The 22,190-nt window shown below is 46.6% G+C and overlaps 1 protein-coding gene across 2 annotated transcripts in view; it reads left to right on the forward strand.

The window, feature by feature from the left end:
* Positions 1 to 22,190, forward strand: part of LOC143026607 (MOB kinase activator-like 2) — a 279,965-nt gene that overhangs the window by 80,350 nt on the left and 177,425 nt on the right. Inside the window, exons 1-2 of one of the 2 annotated variants that reach the window (XM_076187310.1) lie at positions 12,683 to 12,735; positions 13,318 to 13,922. The exons of the other annotated variant lie outside the window; for it this stretch is intronic. Of the exons in view, the coding sequence (XP_076043425.1) occupies positions 13,372 to 13,922 (551 nt within the window). The 5' untranslated portion in view covers positions 12,683 to 12,735; positions 13,318 to 13,371. Of the gene's footprint in view, positions 1 to 12,682; positions 12,736 to 13,317; positions 13,923 to 22,190 lie in introns of those variants that run through there. 2 annotated transcript variants of the gene reach the window in all.

Raw genomic sequence — 22,190 nt, forward strand, 5'->3', positions numbered from 1 at the left:
TCCTCCTCCTTCTCCTCTTTCTCCTCCTCCTGTGGTCACCCTCCAACTCCTCGAGGCCCCTGGAGTCGTTCGTCCTCCAGAACCTCTCGCTTTCAACCAAGGTTTTTGTCGTCGGGATTTCTTGGCTTGAAGGTGAACCTTTGCTTCAAAGAATCTGATGATGCACGATTGGGTGCCACTCTCTCTCTCTCTCTCTCTCTCTCTCTCTCTCTCTCTCTCTCTCTCTCCCTGTATATATATATATATATGTATATATATATATATATATATATATATATATATATATATATATATATATATATATCACAACTAACACCACAGTCGGACGAAAGAAAAAGTTGCGTAAGCGGAACTATATATTTCGATTGCTACCTGCAATCCTCTTCAGTAGTACAAAGTGGCAGGGAGGAGGCTATCTTAAGTAGCAACCTCTTACAAAAGAAAGGGAACATGAGAAAATACAGGACATCACTGCCCCAACCCTAGTTGACCTGAGGCTGACACTAGGGTTGGGGCAGTGATGTTCTGTATTTTCTCATGTTCCCTTTCTTTTGTAAGAGGTTGCTACTTAAGATAGCCTCCTCCCTGCCACTTTGTACTACTGAAGAGGATTGCAGGTAGCAATCGAAATATATAGTTCCGCTTACGCAACTTTTTCTTTCGTCCGACTGTGGTGTTAGTTGTGATTTATAAATGTGTTACTACATTTCTCACCTGTGATATATATATATATATATATATATATATATATATATATATATATATATATATATATATATTATATATGCAAGGTACCCACTTAATAAAATAAACAAACGGTTACCTTGCATTTATAAAACACACGTTCCTAGTGTTCTTATCGCATATATATATATATATATATATATATATATATATATATATATATATATATATATATATACATATATACATATGCAAGGTAAACACTTTAGAAAATAAACAAACGGAGCCTACCTTGCATTTATAAAACACACGTTCCTAGTGTTCTTATCGCATATATATATATATATATATATATATATATATATTGCTATCTCTTATCTCCCTCCCTTTCTCTCCCATAAAATTTGTAGCCGCTACTCGCCTTGCGAGGTGAATTAGCATGGCATCCTTTACCGAACCTCGGGAACTTGAGACTCTAAAATCATACTATCGTCACGCGTTGACTAGCGGGATTCGAACCACCATCCACCAACCTCCTGGCCTCGAGACACCTGCGTCTAGTCTGCCTGGCCTCTACGAGGTATGATGTTACCTTTATCTGAATGAAGCCGGATGACCGTAGCCAGAATATAAAAGCTTAAAAGACTCTCCCCTTCTCTCTCTCCTCTTTTTCTCGCTTTCTTTCCTTCTCTCTCCTTCTCTTTCTCTCTCTATCTCTCTCCCCCCTTCTCTCTCCCTCTCTCCCTCTCTCTCCCTCTCTCCCTCTCTCTCCTTTCTCTATCTATTTATCTCTCTCACTGACCTTGTTCGACCTTGTTTAATCGGGAAGAGGGTTCCCAGCATATCTGTTTACGCCCGCGGTGGTGGGTGAGAGGACCTTTGTTGTCGAACATTTTCTTTTGTGTCTGAAGGAGATTTTTTTTTTTTTTTTTTTTTTTTTTTTACGTTTTGTTTTGATCTTTGTACAGTTCCCTGACTTGGCGCGTTTCTTGAACCTCAACGAATATTTGTCCTTGTTAATATTTACATACTATATATTATTATTATTATTATTATTATTATTATTATTATTATTATTATATATTTTTCGTGAACCAAGACCTTCAAGTTCCGTTTTCTTTTATGAAACGCATGTCGACATGCATTTGTTTTTCTTTCTGACATTCTTCTTTAGGAGTCCTTCAACTCTTCTTACGTAATTGACTTCTTCTTCTTCTTCTTCCTCCTCTGTCTCGTAATTTCTCACTTTTCTCACGTCCCCGTGTGTGCCAGTACTCTTCTCCTGGCCTTATTATTGTTGTCCTTTGTAACACACTTCAGGGTCCTTTGTCTGGAGGCGTCTGCAGTCGTTTCAATTCCTCCTCGTCCTTTGTCTCTTGGCCACCCCAGCCTTTGTGTGTGATTGCTTCTAGTCACCAATTCTTCTGGGGCACTTTTTTTTTTTTTTACTTGAATGACTTCTCCCTGTGCATGTACAGTAGTTTCGTCTCTCTCTCTCTCTCCCTCCCCTTCTCCCTTCCTCTCTCTCTCCCTCACTCTCTCACTCCCTCTCTATTTATCTGTATCTCTCCCTCTCCCTTTCTGTCTCCTTCCCTCTCTCCCTCCATCCCCTCCCTCTCTCTCTCCCTCCCTCCCTCTCTCCCTCCCTCCCTCCCTCTCTCTCACTCCCTCTCTCCCTCCCTATCTCCCTCCCTATCTCCCTCCCTTTCCCTCGCTCCCTCCCTCTCTCTCACTCCCTCTCTCCCTCCCTTTCCCTCTCTCACTCCCTCTCTCCCTCCATCTCCTCCCTGTCTCTCACTCTCTCTCTCCCTTCATCCCCTCCCTGTCTCTCACTCCTTCTCTCCCTCCATCTCCTCCCTCTCACTCTCTCTCCCCTTCTATCTCTCTCTCTCTCTCTCTTTCTCTTTCTCTGTACAGAATCTCATAAAAATGAGTTCTGTTGTCTGCGTTTGAAATGGGCATTCTCTCAAAGCTCCACCCTTTCAGAACGTGGAGTCTGTGTAGAACCACCCTGAAAGCGACCAAACTATCTGACCGGACAGAACCACGCATCCAGAATGTAAACAAATGAACACACAGACGATTTACCCGCTGTCTAGAAAGGCTGGAACCTGGAACGACCATCACAGACCTCCCAGACACTCGTACACACAGACTTTTGTGACCAGCTGTGCCTTGAGCATTCGCGTACAGCTGGCACTGTGTGTCTTCATGATTACTGACCTCTTTGTTATTGGTTAAGGACAGAGGTTCTGCCCTTGAAGACTCTCGTGGTCTCTGGAAACACCTCCTCCTCCTCCTCCTTCTCCTCCTACTCCTCCTCATTTTCCTCCTCGTCTTTCTCTTACTCCTCTCCCCCCCTCTTCTTCCTCCTCTTCCTATTCCACCTCTTCCTCCTCTTCCTCCACTTCCTCCTCATGATCCTCCTCTTCTTATTCCACCTCTTCCTCCTCTTCGTCCCCCTTCTCCTTCACTTCCTCCTCCTCCTCTTCCTCTTCCTCCTCTTCCTCATTTTCCTCTTCTTCCTCTTCCTCCTTCTTCTTCCACCTCTTCTCCCTCCTTTTCCTCCTCCTCCTCCTACTCCCCTTCTTCATCAATTTCCCATCTAGCGGTGGCACGCAGAGTTCGAAAAGCCGTCGGTCCGGCGTCCCTCCGGGTGCCAGTCAGTGTGTCTCTTGGGACGGACGGATAGACACCCCCCCCCCCGCTAAGATATGCTTTGGCGTATTTCTTCGGAGGCCATCCGGTGTTGTTCCAGGTTATGGCCCAAGTTAAGTTCTTCTTGGTCGCTGGCGATGCTGCTGCTGGCGTCTCCAGTGCCGTGGAGATGTTATCTCGGTTAGGTCTCCCGTTCTGTCGGAGAACCTTGTGACGTATCCACTTATTTATTTATTTGTTTGTTTGTTCTATGTATTTGTTTGGTTATTTTCGGCTACCTTCCTTATGAAGGGGATTACTTTTTTTTTTTGCTCTCTAGATTCATATTCCGTTGACTTGGTGGATTATATTTGTAAAGGTCTCTCTCTCTCTCTCTCTCTCTCTCTCTCTCTCTCTCTCTCTCTCTCTCTCTCCTCTCGTATTTTCCCATCATGGACCTTCTTATACATTTTCTCTCTCTCTCTCTCTCTCTCTCTCTCTCCTCTCGTATTTTCCCATCATGGACCTTCTTATACATTTTCTCCCGGAAAGCAGAAAATATATAAAGAACGGCAGTGGACTTAAGTGGTTAAAGGAACCTGGAGGAACTATGAAAATTTCTTAAAGAGAAAAACAAAATCAGAGGAATGAGAAACCTGAAGGGGAACTGGGGGGGAGGGGGAGAGGGGAGTGGGAGGATTGGGGGAAGGGGGAGAGGGGAGTGGGAGAATTCGGGGGGGAGGGGAGAGGGGAATGGGAGTATTCGAGGGAAGGGGCAGAGGGGAGTGGGAGGACTCGAGGGGGGGAGGGGAGAGGGGAAATCCCTGAGAGTGGATGGAATAAGCGGGAGGATGAAAAGGTGGAGGAGATATGGTGGAATGGATGTGGAAGGTCTGTGACATATGGGAGTGTCAATTTGGGAAGACAAAGGAGAAGACAGATGGGAAAGTCAATTTTCAAGGGGATTGTTAGTTTTGTTATTATCGTCGTTATTGTAACTGTTATTATTGGTATTTCTACTACTACTACTACTAATGCCATCACTACTACTACTACTACTATTAATAGTTTGTATAATCTTAGGGAAGTATTTTTCAAGAAATTATAAGGAGGCATGATGTACTGAGAAGGCTGTAATGTCTCATATATATATATATATATATATATATATATATATATACACACATTGTGTATGTATATGTATGTACGTATGTATGCATATATTAACTCTATGTATTTTTATCCAACCTCGGTATGGACCAAAAGGACTCTTGTCCTCCTTTGTGCATTGTTATTGTAACCCATTGTAACTCAGTCGTCGAGGCAAGGGAAGATCAGTGTAGCCTTAGGGTAGGCAGAGTGAATGTGGACCGGATAATCGCCTCGATAGCAGATAAACGAAAAGTCCTTGGACAAAGAGTAAGAACGGGCAGATTTCGTGGACCTGGAAAAGACATATGGCAGGATAGAAACAACCTACCAGGAGAGTTTTGGAAAAGTGTGGATGGAATTTGTCGAGGGTAAACTGGGTCGGACGGGGAGGGGAAAGATAACCCCCCCCCACCTCACCACCCCGCTTCTCCCTCCTCCTCCTTCTTCCTCCCTCCTCCTCCTCCTCCTCCTCCCCCGGGGAAAGCCGTGGGGGACGATAGCAAGTTATCATTCCAGTATACAGGCTTCTGAAATCAAGAAAATTGAGAACAAATAATTTAGGTTTTATATACAACTCTCTCTCTCTCTCTCTCTCTCTCTCTCTCTCTCTCTCTCTCTCTCTCTCTCTCCATCTCTCTCTCTCCATTTACATATGCCTTTACGCTTGTGTACGAGCATATGGTTTGGGGAGTACATGCGGGAACGCTACCTGTATGTGTGTGTGTGTATGTATATATATATATATATATATATATATATATATATATATTATATATATATATATATGTGTGTGTGTGTGTGTGTGTGTGTGTGTGTGTGTATGTATGTCTGTACGTATGTTTATATATATATATATATATATATATATATATATTCAGAAACCTCGAACATCCAGCACCACCATATCTTCTTGTGCTCCAGTTATCTCGCCTCCTCCCCCACCACCACCACCTCCACTCCTTTACGTGGCGGATGCGTTTATCGAGGCCACGCAGAGCTTTCGTTTGAAGTCGTGCTCATCTTGTCACGCTGGCGCCAGGGACGATGGTGTCCGTCGCCAGGCCAGCAGGTTTCCATAAGAAGCGTCGTTATTGCTGTTGGCGCCGGCTTCCTACTGGGGCTGACCTCATTCACCCTCAGAGTGGAACTGGACGGAGTCTGCCCGCGTCCAGAGGGAGGGGGCGGGGCCTGGGAATGACGTCATGTCGTCTTTGCCGTTTGTCGACTCCGATAGAGTGACTTGGGTCTATTTTCTTTCTTTATTTTTCTTGAGGTCAGGAAAAGGCAGTTTTAATCAATTTTGGGAGGGAACTGAGGATAGGAATATATGGGATAAAAGTGTTAATGTGTCAGGTTTGTTTTATTTCGTTTGTTTTTTGTGCGGGAATTATGTGTGTTCGGGTTTTTATGTGCCAGTACTCTCCGAGAAAGTTTGCAGTAACGGTGACTGAATCGCATCTTGTTGCCCTGGTGACATTTCATGCTCGTGTGTGTGCGTTCCCTGAGGCTGTGTGCACCTTATTCTCTCGTGTACACCAAGTGATGTGTGTGTGTGTGTGTGCGCGCGCACACTACCGACAGAATGTAGGAACGGCGTCTCTTGTCAAATCTCCAGCAGTTGAATCGGTTCCTTTACAAGCATTTCCTTCGTCAGTAGGTCTCCGGCATGTAGCGACTTCGTTGTCATCTTCTCAAGAACTATCTTAGTTTTTGGTTCTTCGTCAGTCAGGATGTCTTGGCCCGCGGGTCCTCTGTAGGCGTAAGTGACGTCATCCTCAGGTTTTCTGCAGTAGAAGTGAGGTCTTAGGTCTTCACGAACTAACATCGTTGTCAGGTCTCACGCAGACTTCCTTCATTGCCGGGTCTTCCTGAAGTCTATATTTGTCATCTGATGCTTTCTTGATGCTTTCCAGCAGAAGAAGGATTAATAGTTGTTGCCAGGGGATTTTAGTCGTCACCCAAGGAACTGGAAAAGGGTCTTGATAAATACCTGAGCTTACGTGAACTCCCCCAACCCCCCCAACCCAACCCCCAAAGATCACACACATACACACACACACACGCGCACACACACACACACACACACACACACACACACACACACACACACACACACACACACACACACACACACACAAGAGAAACACAAGAGTACATGGAAAGAAACTCAAAAAAGATAGTTATGGAAGAGATCTGAAGAAGAACAGTTTTCCACACAGAGTGGTGGACACATGGAACAAACTGGACGAAACAATAGTGTGTGAAAAATCATTCACTAATTAAGAGCAAACCAGACACTGCGAGATACAAAGGTAAATACTAGGTAAATACACAACCACACACACACACACACAATTTAGGCGACACCTCTCCCCAGGATAGTGTGCACAATCTTCTCCTTCGATTAATGTATTGTTCTTGAAATCGAACCGTTGATTGGTGATTCAGACGCGTGTTGGAAGGATTGCCTGATCGGTTTGCCCGCTGATACGAAGGAAATACGCTTTCCATTCTTGTATGTCCAAGGTTGGGCTTTTGATCCCCAAGGAAGGGGCGCCGATTGTCGGAGAGGCGTCCACCCCGACTTCGTGTTGGCGATCTCGCGGATCGAACTCGACTTCTAGTGGGGGAGGTTCCTCCTCCTCCTCCTCCTCCTCCTCCTCCTCCTCCTCCTCCTCCTACTCCTCCTACTCCTCCTGCTCCTCCTCCTCTTTTTCCTACCCCTCCTACTTATTCTCCTACCCCTCCACTCCATTTCTTCACCTTACTCCTCCTCCTCCTCCTACGCCTTCTCTTTTTCCTACCCCGCCCACTCATTCTCCTACCCCTCTACTCATCTCCTCCTCCTCCTCCTCCTCCTCCTACATTCCTCCTCCTACGCCTTCTCCTCTTTTTCCTACCCCTCCTACTCATTCTCCTTCCCCTCCACACCTTTTCTTCACCTTCTCCTCCTCCTCCTCCTCCACCTACTCCTCCACCTCCACCTACTCCTCCTCCACTTACTCCTACTCTTTTTTCCTACCCCTCCTACTCGTTCTCCTTCCCCTCCACTCCTCTTCTTCACCTCCTCCTCCTCCTCCTCCTCCTGTATGAGGTGGTGCTCCTGCTCAGGTGAAGGTCCTTTGCTCACGAACTGGGAGTGCCAGAGTTCGATAAGGTTGCCTTCGGGAGCTGGCCTTAAGGAGGAACGCTACACTACTCTCTCTCTCTCTTTCTCTGCCTCTCTCTTTCACACACACACAAACACACACACACACACACACACACACACACACACACACACACACACACACACACACTATCTTTCTCTCTCTCTTGTTCTCTGTGTGTGTGTTTCTATATGTGTCCCTTTCCTCCTTCTGCCTCTCCCTTCTTCCTTCCCTCCTCCCCTCCCGCTCCCTCCCCTCCCCCTTCCCTCCCTCCCTCCCACCTTCCCCTCCCCCTCCTTCCTCCCTCCCACCCTCCCTCTCCCCCTACTCTTGGGATGCAGCTGAACCTGGGCCAGGAGAAAAGAGCAGCTGTCGTGTCAGGTGTGGAGGAGCTGCCACCACGCCAGCTGCACCTACAGCTGCGCAGCGATGCCGGCCCGTGAGTCCCCCCCCTTCCCCCTCCCCCCCTGAAATGCTTGGCGTCGAGTCCCAAGATCGGTTGTACCCGGTGACCCGACCAACCTACAGAGGAAGGACCAGAGGTTGCAGGTTGCAGGTTGCAAACTACGCCCACCGTCTGAGGTTGTTAATTAATCATCCCGTGAAAGGGAAGCGTTGTCACAGCGTAAAGCCACACGCGCCCTTCTCCTCTTAGTCTCGAGGATCACTACCTTCATCACCTCCGCCTCTGGGAAGCTCCTAAGCAACCCACTCTTTTCTTCTTCTTCTTCTTCTTCTCTTCCTCCTCCTTTTTCTTTCTCCTCTTCTTCGTCTTCTCCTTCTTCTCCTCCTCCTCCTCCTCCTCCTTCTTCTTCTCCTCTTTTTCTTCTCCTTTTTCTTCTTTTTTCTTCTCCTTCTCTTCGTACTTCTTCTTCTTCTTTTTTCTACTTCTCCCTCTTCTTCTTCATCTTCTTCTTTCTTCTTCTCCTTCTCCTCCTCGTACTTCTTTTTTCTTCTTCTTCTCCTTCTCCTCCTTCTTCTTCTTCATCATCTTCTTCTTTCTACTCCTTCTTCTTCGTCTTCTCCTCCTTCTTCTTCATCATCTTCTTCTTCTTTCTTCTCCTCCTTCTTCTTCCTCTTCTTCTTCTTTTAAAGGGCTTCCCCCTCCCCTAAAGGACACTGTAAACATGATCTCAGGGCTTGTTCGCTGAGGGGGTGGGTGGGCACTGAGTGGTGGGGGGGGAACCTTCCTGACCTTCCTGTAGCGACCGGCGAGACCATTGTCAGAATTCTGGGTGTGGCCAAGAGAAAGGAGGAGGAGGAACAAGGAAGAGGAGGAGAGGGAAGAGGAGGAGGAGAAGGACACTCTCTCTCTCATGGCACCTTTGCCCTCTGAATCAGCAGCTTCGATAGCAGTCAGCCGCTGACGAGGACCATGTATTCAGGTTGTCAGCTGGTACCTGTTGTGCCGACAATTGGGATCCTAGTTCTGTGGTCAAGGCTGAGTCTTCTGCTGGCTGGCGACAGCAACCATTCATGTCGTCATCATCATCATCATCATCGTCATAATCATCATCACCATCGTCATAATCAGTCATCATCATCATCTTCATCACCATCGTCATAACCAGTCATCCTCATTATCATCATCAATGTTATCATGGAAGTAAGAAGACATTGAAGTTTTAACTCATAAGATAAAAATTATCCGATATGGAGAATTTCTTCCTTCCCCCCCTCTCCCTCTCTCTCTTTCTCTATTTCTGTCTCTCTTTCCCCTTTTTCTCCCCATTCTCTCTAGGAGTTTCCTATATTCCTGTCTTGTCATCACATTCACTTGTTCCCAGCCCGATGCCATCTCCCTACGCCCCTGTTTCTCTCTCTCTCTCTCTCTCTCTCTCTCTCTCTCTCTCTCTCTCTCTACATCTCTCCCACCCTTCTCTTCCCCTTCCCCTTCCCTTCCCCTCCCCTATCCATCCCATCCCATCCGTCTTCATATCTTCCATTCCTTTCCCTTCTCTTCGCATTCCTCCCCATCCCTTTCCTTCCCTTCCTTTCCTCCTTCTTTTCCTCCTTCCCTCTCTCCTTCCCTCGCTCCTTCCTTTCCTTCCTTTCTTCCTTCCTCCCTTCCTTTCTTCCTTCCTCCCTTCCTTTCTTCCTTCCTTCCTTCCTCCTTTCCTTCCTTCCCTCCTTCCTCCCTCCCTCCCTCCCTCCCTCCCTCCCTCCTTCCTCTTCTTCCTTTCTTCCTTCCCGCCTCCCATCCTCCCTTCCTTTCCTTCCTTCCTTTCTTCCTTCCGTGATTCCTTTCCTCCCTCCCCTTTCTCCCTCCCTCCCTTCCTCCCATCCTCCCATCCTCCCTTCCTTCCTCCCACCCTCCCTTCCTCCCTCCCACCCTCCGTACACCCGAAGACCACGCACAGTCACTTACCTCTCTCTCCCAGCCACCCAAGGGGGTAGGTAATCACGAGGGACATCGCATCGCCATCGCAACGGGCGAAGTGGCGCGTCTCGTGCCGACGATCGTTCTCCTCCCCTTGCTCGTCGTGACCGGTTGCCACGTGCGTCTTGTGTGCCGAGATCCAAGTTCAGTGTACCTTCAAGCTGGACATGCAGGTCCGGCTCGGCTCGGGGCATGACTCAGCAGCTGTTGACTTGAGGGTGGCCAGGGCTACACCTCTTCTTCCTCTTCTCCTCTTCTCCTCCTCCTCCTCCTCCTCCTCCTCCTCTTCCTCCTCCTCTTCCTCCTCCTCTTCCTTCTACTCCTCGTCCTCCTCCTCCTCCGTCTCGTCCTCCTCCTCCTCCTCCTTTTCCTTTTCCTACTTCTCCTCCTCTTCTTCTCCCCCTCACTGACAAACAGACCCTCTCCTCCTCATCCTTCTCCTCCTCCTCTTCTCCTTCTTCTACTTCTACTTCTCCTCTTCTTTTCTTTCTCCTTCAACACTTATTCGTCCTTTTCCTTCTACTCACCCTCCTCTTCTTCCTCCTCCTCCTCCTCTTCCTCCTCCTCTTCTCCTCCTTTCCTCCGCCCTCTTAATCCTCCAATACCCTCACGATTAGATGGTATCCCACCGGTCATGTGCTCACGATGATGGCCATCCGCCTCCCCCTCCTCCTCCCCCTTTTTATGGCCCTGATTAGCACATTTTTCCTACCTTTGCACCCCTGGGGAGGAGGAGGAGGAGAACTCCCCATCCCCCACCCATCCACCTCTTCCCCGGAACTCCCCTGTACCACGGTACCTTTGTCAGGAGTAGGTCTTATTTTACCCTAACGCTCACTATCAGAGACTGGAGGATCTACTGTGTGTGTTTCCACCTTCGAGGATGTTGCTTATAAGGGCACCTCACATTCCCATAAGGATCTCCCTTACCCCGTCAGGAGACCTGTTCCCAGTACCTGCAGAGGGAGACACCTTATGTCCTCCTGACAAAGGATAAAGGAAGAGGTTCTTTGTCTTCGATGACCTTGAACGTTCTTCCTGACGTAGGAAACGACGTCGAGCAGCCATTTAGGCAGAAAGAGGAGCTCAAGGTCCTCCTTGAAGAAGTACTGTCAGTGAGGGCGGTCTCAGGTACAAGTCTGTCGTCTGAAGGACGCACACACACACACACACACACACACACACACACACACACACACACACACACACACACACACACACACACACACACACAAACTCCTGCAGTCCCTCTTCCACTTGGTCAGCCACCCCTTCAGCCTCCTTCTCTTTCTCCTCCACTTCCTCTTCCCCATCCCCTCCAACAAGTCTCCTCCCTCCTCCCTTCCCCCTCCCCCCTCTCCCCCCACCAGTATTCCCCCCAACTCACATCCTGACTCGTCCTATTTTTCCTTCTCTTTACTCTTCTCTTCTTCTTTTCTCCTCCACTTTGTCACTGCATCATGATGGGTGGTAATGGACACATGACTGCCTAGTCTAGGCCTTATGGTGTCATGCAGTCTTCTTTCCTGCCTCGTACTGGTCCTCTTCCTCCTCCTTCTTCTTCTTCTTCTCCTTCTCCTTCTCCTTCTCCTTCTCCTTCTCCTCCTCCTCTTCTTACTCCTACTTCTTCACTTCCGTCTCCTTCTTTCTCTCCATCCGTCTCACCTTCCTTCTCCTCTTCCTCCTCGTCCTCTTCTTGCTCCTCCTACCTCTTCACTTCCCTTCCCTCTCCTCCCTCCTCCTCTCCTTCCTTCTCATCTCCCTCCTCCCTCTGATCCTCTTCCTCCTCCTACTTCTTCACTTTCCTCTCCTCCTTTCTCCTCTTCCTTCTCCTCTTCCTCCTCCCTCCGATCCTCCTCCTCTTCCTCCTGCTGCTTGCTCAGCTGAGCCGTCATGACCTTCCCTCTGCCTTTCTTGCATCGTCCGCAGTGCCCCTCTTTCACCCCTTCCCTCACAAATCTCTCTCTTTCGTTTGTACTCTTCTCTTTTTCTTCTCGTTCCCCTCTTTTTATCTATCTATACCCGTCCGTCTCCACATTTCTAGAGGCCCTTTTTTTTTTTTTTTTTTTTTTTTTTTTTTTCTTTGCTTTTGTTCATGCCTGGAGCCCCTAGGTGGCGCTCACAATTACGGCGGCGTAGGAGGGTGCCGGTGAGTGGATGGCGGGGGCTCAGTTGACCGTGACGAGCGAGAGGGGGGTGGGGGGAGTGGGGATAGGGAGTGAGGGAGGAGGGGGGAGTAACTTGTTGCCGCTCCGTACTGCGACTGTCACGTCTGTGTTGCTTGTGAAGTTGCTTTGGTGTTCCTCTGCGCATGCGGCTTGATCGTGTAGGCCTTCGTCAGGTGGTTCCTCCTCCGGCCGTAGTAGTAGTGATAGTAATAGTAGTAGTAGTGGTCGTAGTAGTCGTACGGGGCTTTGTTTAGGGATAGTGTGTGTACGTGTTCCTACGTTATAGGCCGCGTAGGGCACCTGTGTGCTGTGTGTGTGTGTATGTGTGTTGTGCAGGACGGCAAGGCAGGTGGTCAGGCGCAGTGTCACGGTGCGTGGCCCACAGTGGAGCGGAGGACATCCCTCCCCGGGGGATGGGGGGCGGAGGCGGCGGCGGCGGGGGGCGGGGGGGCGACTCCAGCCGCTGCGCTCTCGATGTTCTCCCGGCAGTCGCCCCGCTGCAAGAGACGCGTCCGGAAGCTCCTCCTTCGTCAGGAGCGGCCTGTGGAATGGGGGGCGTTTAGGGGTTAGTGCGTAGTTAACGGTGTGAGGTTAACCTCGGAATTGTCTGTGGAGGGGGTCCGTTCATTCGTCCCCGAACCAAGGAACCCCCCCTCCCTTGTGCCCTTCGTATTGGACCTCGATCCAGACGTTCATGAAGACGTGTCCCTTCGGGCTCGGTGGGACTGTTCACCCGGTTTCTCCAAGGAGAGGGGAGGGGGGCGTGTCCCTGTGTCCTGTGCCTCTGGCTCGTACCGTCCGTGTACGTGGCTAAGGACCTGTGTGTGCGTTTGATATTTTCTCGATCGTGGATGTGTGTTTAGGTTACCTTCCCTATTCCCTTGTGTATATATTTCCCCTCCCCTTCCCCTTCCCCCCACCCACACCTTACCGTGTGTACATCCTCCTCCAGAAGGCCCTAGAGGAGATTGGAGAGCGCCGCCCTGCGAGCTCGTCTCGCCGCTTCCTCGGGAGGGGCGAGGCGGTGGGGGAGGGAACGTCTTTTTTTTTTTTTCTTCTTTTAGCGTGGGAGGCGCCGGACCCCTTCGGGTGGTTGTCTTTATTCACCCCCCCCTTATTTTTCTATTCATTTATTCCATCTCGCCAGCGCAGTGAATCTGAAAATGGTTAAGAATCGGTAATATAAGACTTGTGCTTTGTGATGCTGAGCGGAGACGGGACAGACGACGGCCACGGTCTAGAATGCAAAGACGATCTTGTTGTGTTGTTGTCGTTGCTTCTTGTAAACTACGTGAGATCTCGCGCGGGACTCCCGCGCGCTCCTGCCGGCGGCTCCGGCGGCACGCATGGGCGGCGGCGCCGACTGGGCACAGGGCCAAACGACGACGACGGCGACGACGACGACGACGCCAGCAGGAGAAGGAGGACCTTTGTCTGGACGCGGTGTGATTCTGGAATGTCTCTCCCGCGGGAGGTCGAGAGTCTGGTCCACCAAGCCCTTCGTCGGTTCTTCAAGGACGATAAACTCCCGAAGGACGAGGAGGACGTCAAGCTGCAGAGCAGTCAGACCTGGTCCGCGCAGCTGACGGAGGCCTCGTCTGCGGCAGCGGCGGTTGCGGCTGCGGCCGGCGGAGGCGCCGCCGAGCCCTGTTCTTCGCCTACCTGCTGTCCCGAGCGGCAGACTTCGGCCGCCATGGTGGCTGCGGACACCAAGTCCCCGGGACTCTTCAGGAGATTCCGTTCCTCTCTCAGGTGGGTTTCTGCCTCCTCCTCTTCCTCCTCCTCCTCCTCCTCCTCCCACCTGCATCCTCCTACCTCCTATTGCTTCCTGGTCTTCCTGTTCCTGTCGTTCCATAATTTCCTCTGTTGTCATTTCTTCTTCCTGGTCTCCTCCTCCTCCTCCTCCTCGTCCTCATCTACCTCTCCATTACCTGCTCCTCCGTAACCACCTCTTCCTCCTCCTCCTCCTTCCTCTCTTCGCCGACCATCAGGCTGGCAGTCAGGCAAAGTATACTTGCTTCGCTTGCACGTGTGCTCTGACTTCCACGGGAGGGGGAGGGGGGAGGAAAGGGGGGGACCAAGGTTGGGGGTGGGGGAGAATTGCTTCCTACGCACTGCTCAGAGCCTCTGCGTGACAGTTTAGACCTTCTCTTTTCTTTCTTCTTTTTTGTGGGTTTTTCTCTTTTTTCTTTTCTCTGTTTTTTATTTTGATTTTGATTCGTTGTATTGTTGTTGCAGAAAGGGCAGGAGACAGCATTCCTTGCCTTTGAGTAGAAAGACTGTGATTCTCTTGTATTTGATCATTTGATGTTTTCCTTCTGTTCTCTGTAATGCTCGATCAGGGGCGATTTTCTTCTTGATGCTTACTTAGGGGCTCTCCTTAGGGAATGGCAGCTTTGTGCAGGTTTGTGGTTTTTCTTGATTTACGAGACTTGTAAATGTGTTCTAGCTGTCATCAGGCGATTTTATTCAGTCCAGAGAATCCTGGTAATATTAGGAGTTGCTCAGCTGATTGAAATCACCCAGAGGCAGCTAGTATACCCCTCACAATCCACGAGTTAAAGAATGACGTCATTTTTATTTTGGTAAATTCTCAGAGGATTTTAGGCTGTTGACGATAGGAGAGGCGTTAAATTTGTTTTTGAATTAACGAAAACCCGTGTTAAATTTTGTTCAGGTGTGTTAACGAGAATTATGTTAATTTTCGTTCTGAAGCACAAGAACATTGTTGAAATAATTTTAACAGTTTACGAAAGTCCTTCGTAGGGTAGGTTAACCATCTTTGGTTAAGTTAACCGTTAGACCTAAGGGAGGGTTAACTCCCTCTCGTTGTCAAACCCATTTTAATAACCAAAACCCATTTTGATATCACTAACTCTCATCAGAAATGCCCCTAACCCTAACTAAAATAATGAAAAAATAAATAAAAAAGTTATCACTTTGTAGCTTCTGTTCTTCATAATTACTATTTACCTTAAACCTCTACTACCATGTCGACGACCCAATCTCTTAGGACTAAATGTCACCCCTCCCCTCTATCCTTCCCCCTCTCTTCCCCGATAAAGGCTAGAAGCACTGGTTATAGATCCTTAGTACTGACACGGCTGGCTTTAAGCCTTTTTCACAGATTTGATCAAATTGGACCCCGCGAGGAAATGTTTGACTATAGGCCTCATAAACTGAGGGATGTGTCAGAAGATTATCACACAGAAAGAAAACATCAATTTCGAACATTTGTCGTAGAACAGAGGAGACCCCGCGTTCCGTTTTCTAATTGGGATCCCCCACAATCCCTAGCGCCGGAATGACGTGTTCCCCGCTCGAACTGTACCTAGCGCAGAACCTTCCGGATCTACCCGAAGCTTTGTTTATTTATGCCGATGATATCATTGTTGCCACTCCCTTTCCTTCCTCCCTCCCTTTATGGCCTCTACGGACCCTCACCGTCTCTGGTGAAGGGGTTTTCAAACTGGGGACCACGGGGGTGGGGGCGCATCCCTAGGGGTGGCGAAGGATCTCCAGAGGTATTGGGGCCCCCTGGGGCTACGGGTGGAACCCTGAGAGGGCAGGGATTCCCTAGAGGGGAATGGGAACCCCCCAGGCTTTCACAAGTGGGGCCATAAGTCGAAAGTTTTGTTGAGTGTGGAAAGTGGTCTTCTACCTCTGGGAGGCTTAGGAACAGCTGACAACTGATTCTAGTCGGTAGCGGAGACGTTACCTGGCGGTAGTTGTCAATTTTGTTTATTTTATTTTTGTCTTGTTTTTTATTTCATTGTTAATTTTGTTATATATATATATATATATATACATACATATATATATATATATATATACATACATATATATATATATATATATATATATATATATATATATATATATATACTTCATTAAAAGAGATTCCGAGTTCTGTATTGCAGATCTTCTTCAGAATATTCTCTTTTCGTCTTAGAAGTGTTTTTGTTTCTTCTGACAGGTTGGGGATAAGGTTTCCGTAATATTTCGTTTGGAAACATATATTCCAGCAGACTACGAGTGATAGGGAATGAACTACAACCCTCCCCCTCCCCCTCGATGTTGGTGAAGAGGAGGAGGAGGAGGGTTGTAGTTCATTCCCAATCACTCGTAGTCTGCTGGAATATATGGGTGTCATCTCTCTCTCTCTCTTTCGTTATCGTTATCAGTATGATTAAACTCACATGATGTGTTCCCATATATTCAGTTATCTAAGATACCACCAAAGCACTGATGTGATCGGAGGAGGGATTGAGTAAGCTGGTGACAGAGTTTGGGAGAGTGTGTGATAGAAGAAAGCTGAAGATAGATGTGGGTAAAAGTAAGGTGATGAGATGTACAAGGGGTGAAAGTGGCAGTAATCTGGAAATGAGCATTAAGGGAGAGCAACTGGAGGAAGTGGATAGTTTTAGATATTTGGGTGCAAATGTGGCAGAAAAGGGTGGAGTGAAGGTGGAGGTAGAATGTAGATTGAGAGAAGCGAGTAAATGCCTTGGTGGTTTAAAAAGTGTAATGAGGAATAGGAATCTGGGAATGGATGCTAAGAGGAGACTGTATGAAGGAGTGATTGTGCCAACAGCACTGTATGGAGCAGAAACATGGAACATGAGAGAGGAAGAGAGAAGGAACTTGAATGTGTTTGAGATGAAGTGTCTGAGAAGTATGATGGGGGTTACTAGGCTAGATAGAGTGAGAAATGGGGAAGTGAGGAGGAGAACAGGGGTGGAAAGGGAGCTGGGAGATAGGGTGGATGAAAGAGTATTAGGATGGTTTGGACACATGGAAAGAATGAGTGAAGAAGGACTAGTAAAGGAGGTATGGAAGACAGATGTGGAGGGAGTGAACATGAGGGGACGTCCTAGGATGAGATGGATGGATGGGGTGAAGGGGGCTTTGGGGAAGAGGGGAATGTCGGTTGAGGAAGGACGGGAGAGGACAGAAGACAGGGGTGAATGGAGAATTGTTGTATATGGAAAATGTTGTGATGCATGAGGTGGATTGGACGGGGGAATGGGGGTGAGGTAGTGTGTGTGAGCAAAAATTTTGACGCAGCCCGAAGGGATTTCTCCCCGTCCTCTCCTTTATATGGGGGGACGGAGAGGGGGGGGTCGCCGATTTAATGAAGCGGCCTTGCTGTGGATGTACTGTGTCCTGCGTCACTGCTTCTGACCCAGGGCAGTGGACAGGGTGCAGGGATGACCCGTCATCTAGGAGGTGCTAAGATGGGAGGGAGGGTGGAGGGGTGTGGAGTGTTTTCGGGGATGAAATGGGTGGGAATGTTTTTGTGCCTTGTCCTTTTTGGCTACCCCCCTGGTAAGGGGGAAAAAAGCCTTGGTATATGTATGTATGTATGACGCAAAAGGTTTTGTTTACGTCACCTGACGTGACGTATGATGATTACGTCATCATGACACGAGTGACGTCATATCGATTCACGAAGGAGAGCAAAAGGTACGACCCAAGTCTTGAACGAAAATGTGAAGATCGGGACCCACACACATAAACGACTTCTCTTAGCTCAAAGCCCATAATAACCCATGCTTGGTTAAGTCTTAACTTAGTAGTTAGGTTAAACTAGAATGACTGTCGTCAGGTGATTTTATTCATGTGGGAGTGTAAAGGAATGGTGTTGGGGTCGTTGGGTACGGTGTAAAGGGGTGGGGGGATTGGGTTGGTGGGGGGGATTGGGTGAGTGTGTGGCAAGAAGTTTGGTGTTGGGTGCGTCGAGCCCCCCCCTCTCTCTTTTTCACTCCCTCTCCTCTCCCTCCCTCTCTGTCTTTCTCTCCCCCTCCCTCCTTTTTACTTCCTCTCCTCTCTCCCTCCCTCCCTCACTCTCCCTCATTTGCTCTCTCTCTCACCCTCCCACTCTCTCCCTCCCTCCCTCCCTCCCTCTCCCTCTTTTTTTCTCACTCCCCCTCCCTCCCACTCCCTCTCCCGCTCCTTTCGCTCATTCTCTCTCTTGAATAAAATCACCCGGCGGCAGCCAGAACGAAGGCACAAGTCAGTAACAGTGAAGAGACCAAGGGTTGGTGTGTTGCGTCATAGCAAGGATCCCCCCTGTGGGCATCCATGATGCTTCGTGTGATGTCATCATCGGGAACCCTGGGCTTGGCGTGGGAGGACTGGGAGGGTCCCTGGGGATGGGATGGGATGGGATGGGATGGGTGGAATGCAGACCCAACTAATGAGGGAGGCCAGACAGATGGGCATACGTCTTGCTTATTCTATCTCCTCTCTCTCTCTCTCTCTCTCTCTCTCTCTCTCTCTCTCTCTCTCTCTCTCTCTCTCTCTCTCTCTCTCTCTCTCTCTCTCTCTCTCTCTCTTTCTCTCTCTCTCTCTCTCTTTTCTCTCTTTGAGCGTGTGTGTGTGTGTCCATGACGGTGTCAAAACGATGAAAAAAAATGACATAGATAAAACAGTAATTATATATATATATTATATATATATTTATATATATATATATATTATATATATATATATATATATATATAATTATATAAATTATATATATATATTATATATATATATATATATATATATATATATATATATATATATGTATGTATGATTTATTATTTCATTATTCTATTATAGTTTTATTTATGTTACTTTTTCTTTGTTTCGTCGTTTTGACACCGTCATGTACATTGAGAATGTCCTGGTAAGAACGAAAGGTCAGTAAATAAAAAAAGCCAAATGTTTTCTGTGTTTAGCTCACCACCTTTCCACTCATATTGATATATATATATATATATATATATATATATATGAAGTGTATTTGGGACAAACGGGCAGAGAATTAAAAACGAGAATTAAAGAACATAAAAACTCAGTTAAATATGCTCAACATAACTCCGCGGTATTTCAACACGTAGCCAACAATAATCACAGAATAAATTGGGACGAGGCAAAAACCATTTTTAAATCCAAATGTAGTTATAAAAGGAAAATTATTGAATCTTCCTTAATAAAACAATTCCCGAATTTCAATATCTCAAAAGGCCAATGGTCACCAGATTACATAACCACCTTGGCAGTTAATAAATTATTTCCTTACATTGTAAAAGCGGACGATTTACCACATAACCCGCGTAACAATATAGATGTCACATGAGATGTCTTGTCCATGTTCCCTAACTTTACCTCTCTCATCTGTATATAAGATATGTATGTTCTCTTGTCTATGTATTCCGCTTGAAGAGGATCACAGTAAGTGATCGAAATATACGGAAATTCGTTACTTCCTTCTTTTCTTAAATCCAAATAATAGTGGGTTTTTAGTGCAATTACTAATGTGTAACGACATTACTGGACAGTGATATATATATATATATATATATATATATATATATATATATATATATATATATATATATATTTGTCTATTTTGGATAAAGGTTCTCACTAATACCAACTGTGTTGAACACAAGAGCACAAGGACAATTATTAATCTTCTTACTAATGTTCTCCTTTTTTTCTGGCAGTAGATCTTGCTTCTGGGGGATGGACAAAGACAAGTTGCCCAAAAGTCTTCCATTTTTAATCAACGTTACGACTACAAGGAGTCATCTTCATAATGATATAGATAAATCATATTCTTACACAAGCAAGATATACTCTCAGAAAACTGGACAATATTGATAACAATAAGAATTGTCAAAATGCTGTTGTATTCAACTCAATATATATATATATATATATGAATATCTGGGGAGCAGATTCTCTTGTATGCATGCATTGTTAAAATCGACAGCGTTATTGAGGTTGTTGATCTTCTTGTGAGTATTCTCCAGTTTTCTAACCAATATTCTGCCATTTAGAGGGTGGGCATAGACCAAGTTGCCAAAATGATTCATTTATTTCAACGTTTCGTCTAACAAAGAGACATCTTCAGGAAATTCTGTAACATAGATAATAATGACGTACAGAAATAAAGAAAACAACATGTAAATCTAACCAATTATATAAATATAGCAGTAAATATCAATAAATGCGCAAATTCACACAAATTAACACTATACATGGGCTGATGGGGACCGTTACTTACAATAGTTAAAAGGTCCGATGAAATGACGAAGAAAACCCTTCGCTCGGTGACATATATACGCACCTAGCCGGCTTGGGTGGTGGTGGAGGGCGGGAGAGGGGGCGGGGGTGGTATCTCATTAATACGTGAAGAAGAGGGTTGGGGGAGGGGTTAGGGGGTTGCGGGGTCGGTTGGGGGGAGGATCGAAGGAGGAGGTGGAGGGGGGGGTTTCGGAGAGAGGTCATGCTCGGTAGTAGCTTGGCCGTGCTGCTAAACAAAGCGATGACAGAAGTCATGTTGCATTGGATATTAATGATAGGACTACATTCTCTGATAAACATAGCTTCTAGAAGCTTAAGTTTATGTACATCCCTATTGCTTGCTATAATCCTAGTGTTTGAAACTAGGTATTCACGGGTGGCTGTTAGGTTATGGTATTTCATTAAGTGATGTTTTATAGCCCCATTTTGTAAATGCATAGTTATTCTCCTACTGAGACTACATCTAGTAAAACCAATATATGCTGTTTTACGGGCTACACAGTTCCCGGTGCTACAGGTGAATTCATAAACACAATTAGTTTTAGACATAGTCTCAGTATTACTATTTAAGTTATTAGTTATAACCAATGAACTAGTTTTAGGGTTGGAGTAGTATACAACCACCCGGATTTCCTTATCTTTAGATACCGGATGACAGTTCTTAGTGATGATGTCTTTAATTATTTTTTCATCTTTTTTGTAACCCTTGTTGAAGATGTTATGGTAGTATATATCAATGAATTGGGGCTTAGGGGATGTTTGTGGGGAAAGGTGGTCACACAACATTTTATTACAAATTACATCAAAATCACTATTAGGGAAACCATTATTCACCAGAATCTGGCGGATGTGCTGCAATTCTGTATGCAGAGCCTGCCAGGAAGAACACACTTTGATAGCCCTCCGGACATACGCTCTAATCACACTGGTTTTATAGCTAGTCGGGCACTCACTTTTGTAGTTCAAACACTTCTCAGAGTTCGTAGGTTTCCTGTACACCTTCGTTGTAAATTCCCCGGAAGAAGAGTCCACTAAAATATCGAGGAAAGGGAGTTTGCCATCCTTATTCATTTCAGTCGTGAAGCTAAGACCAGATTCCTCCTGGAGGCGCAGTCTCAATCCCTGAAGAAGGGCTTCTGACTGTGCGCACACAAAGATGTCGTCTATGTACTTGTAGTATAATGAAGGTTTGGTGACGTCATCTTTAAAGACTGCTTCCTCTACTGCCGACATGAACGCTTGGGCAAAGAGTACTCCCAGGGGGGAACCCATCGCTATCCCGTCGTGCTGGACGTACAACTTTCCCTCTGGACATTTAAAGGGGGCCTCAGTAGTGCAGATTTTCAGCATCTCTTCCATTATGTGCTTCGGGATGGTTGGAGGGGGGAAATCTGCGTGTTCATAAACATATTCCAAAATGATGTTAATAGTCCTATGCACAGGAACATTTGAAAATAAACTAGCAGCATCCAACGATGCTATAATGCCGTTAGGCTTATTATCTTTTAAGATGTCTATGAATTCATCCCTAATACTTATTCTTTAAAGTCTAGGGATGAATTCATCCCTAATACTTATTCTTTAAAGTCTAGGGATGAATTCATAGACATCCACCACCCAAGCCGGCTAGGTGCGTATATATGTCACCGAGCGAAGGGTTTTCTTCGTCATTTCATCGGACCTTTTAACTATTGTAAGTAACGGTCCCCATCAGCCCATGTATAGTGTTAATTTGTGTGAATTTGCGCATTTATTGATATTTACTGCTATATTTGTATAATTGGTTAGATTTACATGTTGTTTTCTTTATTTCTGTACGTCATTATTATCTATGTTACAGAATTTCCTGAAGATGTCTCTTTGTTAGACGAAACGTTGAAATAAATGAATCATTTTGGCAACTTGGTCTATGCCCACCCTCTAAATGGCAGAATATTG

The sequence above is a fragment of the Oratosquilla oratoria genome, chromosome 1, assembly GCF_046742065.1.
Source record: "Oratosquilla oratoria isolate Oo_2021 chromosome 1, ASM4674206v1, whole genome shotgun sequence".
In the NCBI taxonomy this organism is placed as follows: domain Eukaryota; kingdom Metazoa; phylum Arthropoda; class Malacostraca; order Stomatopoda; family Squillidae; genus Oratosquilla; species Oratosquilla oratoria.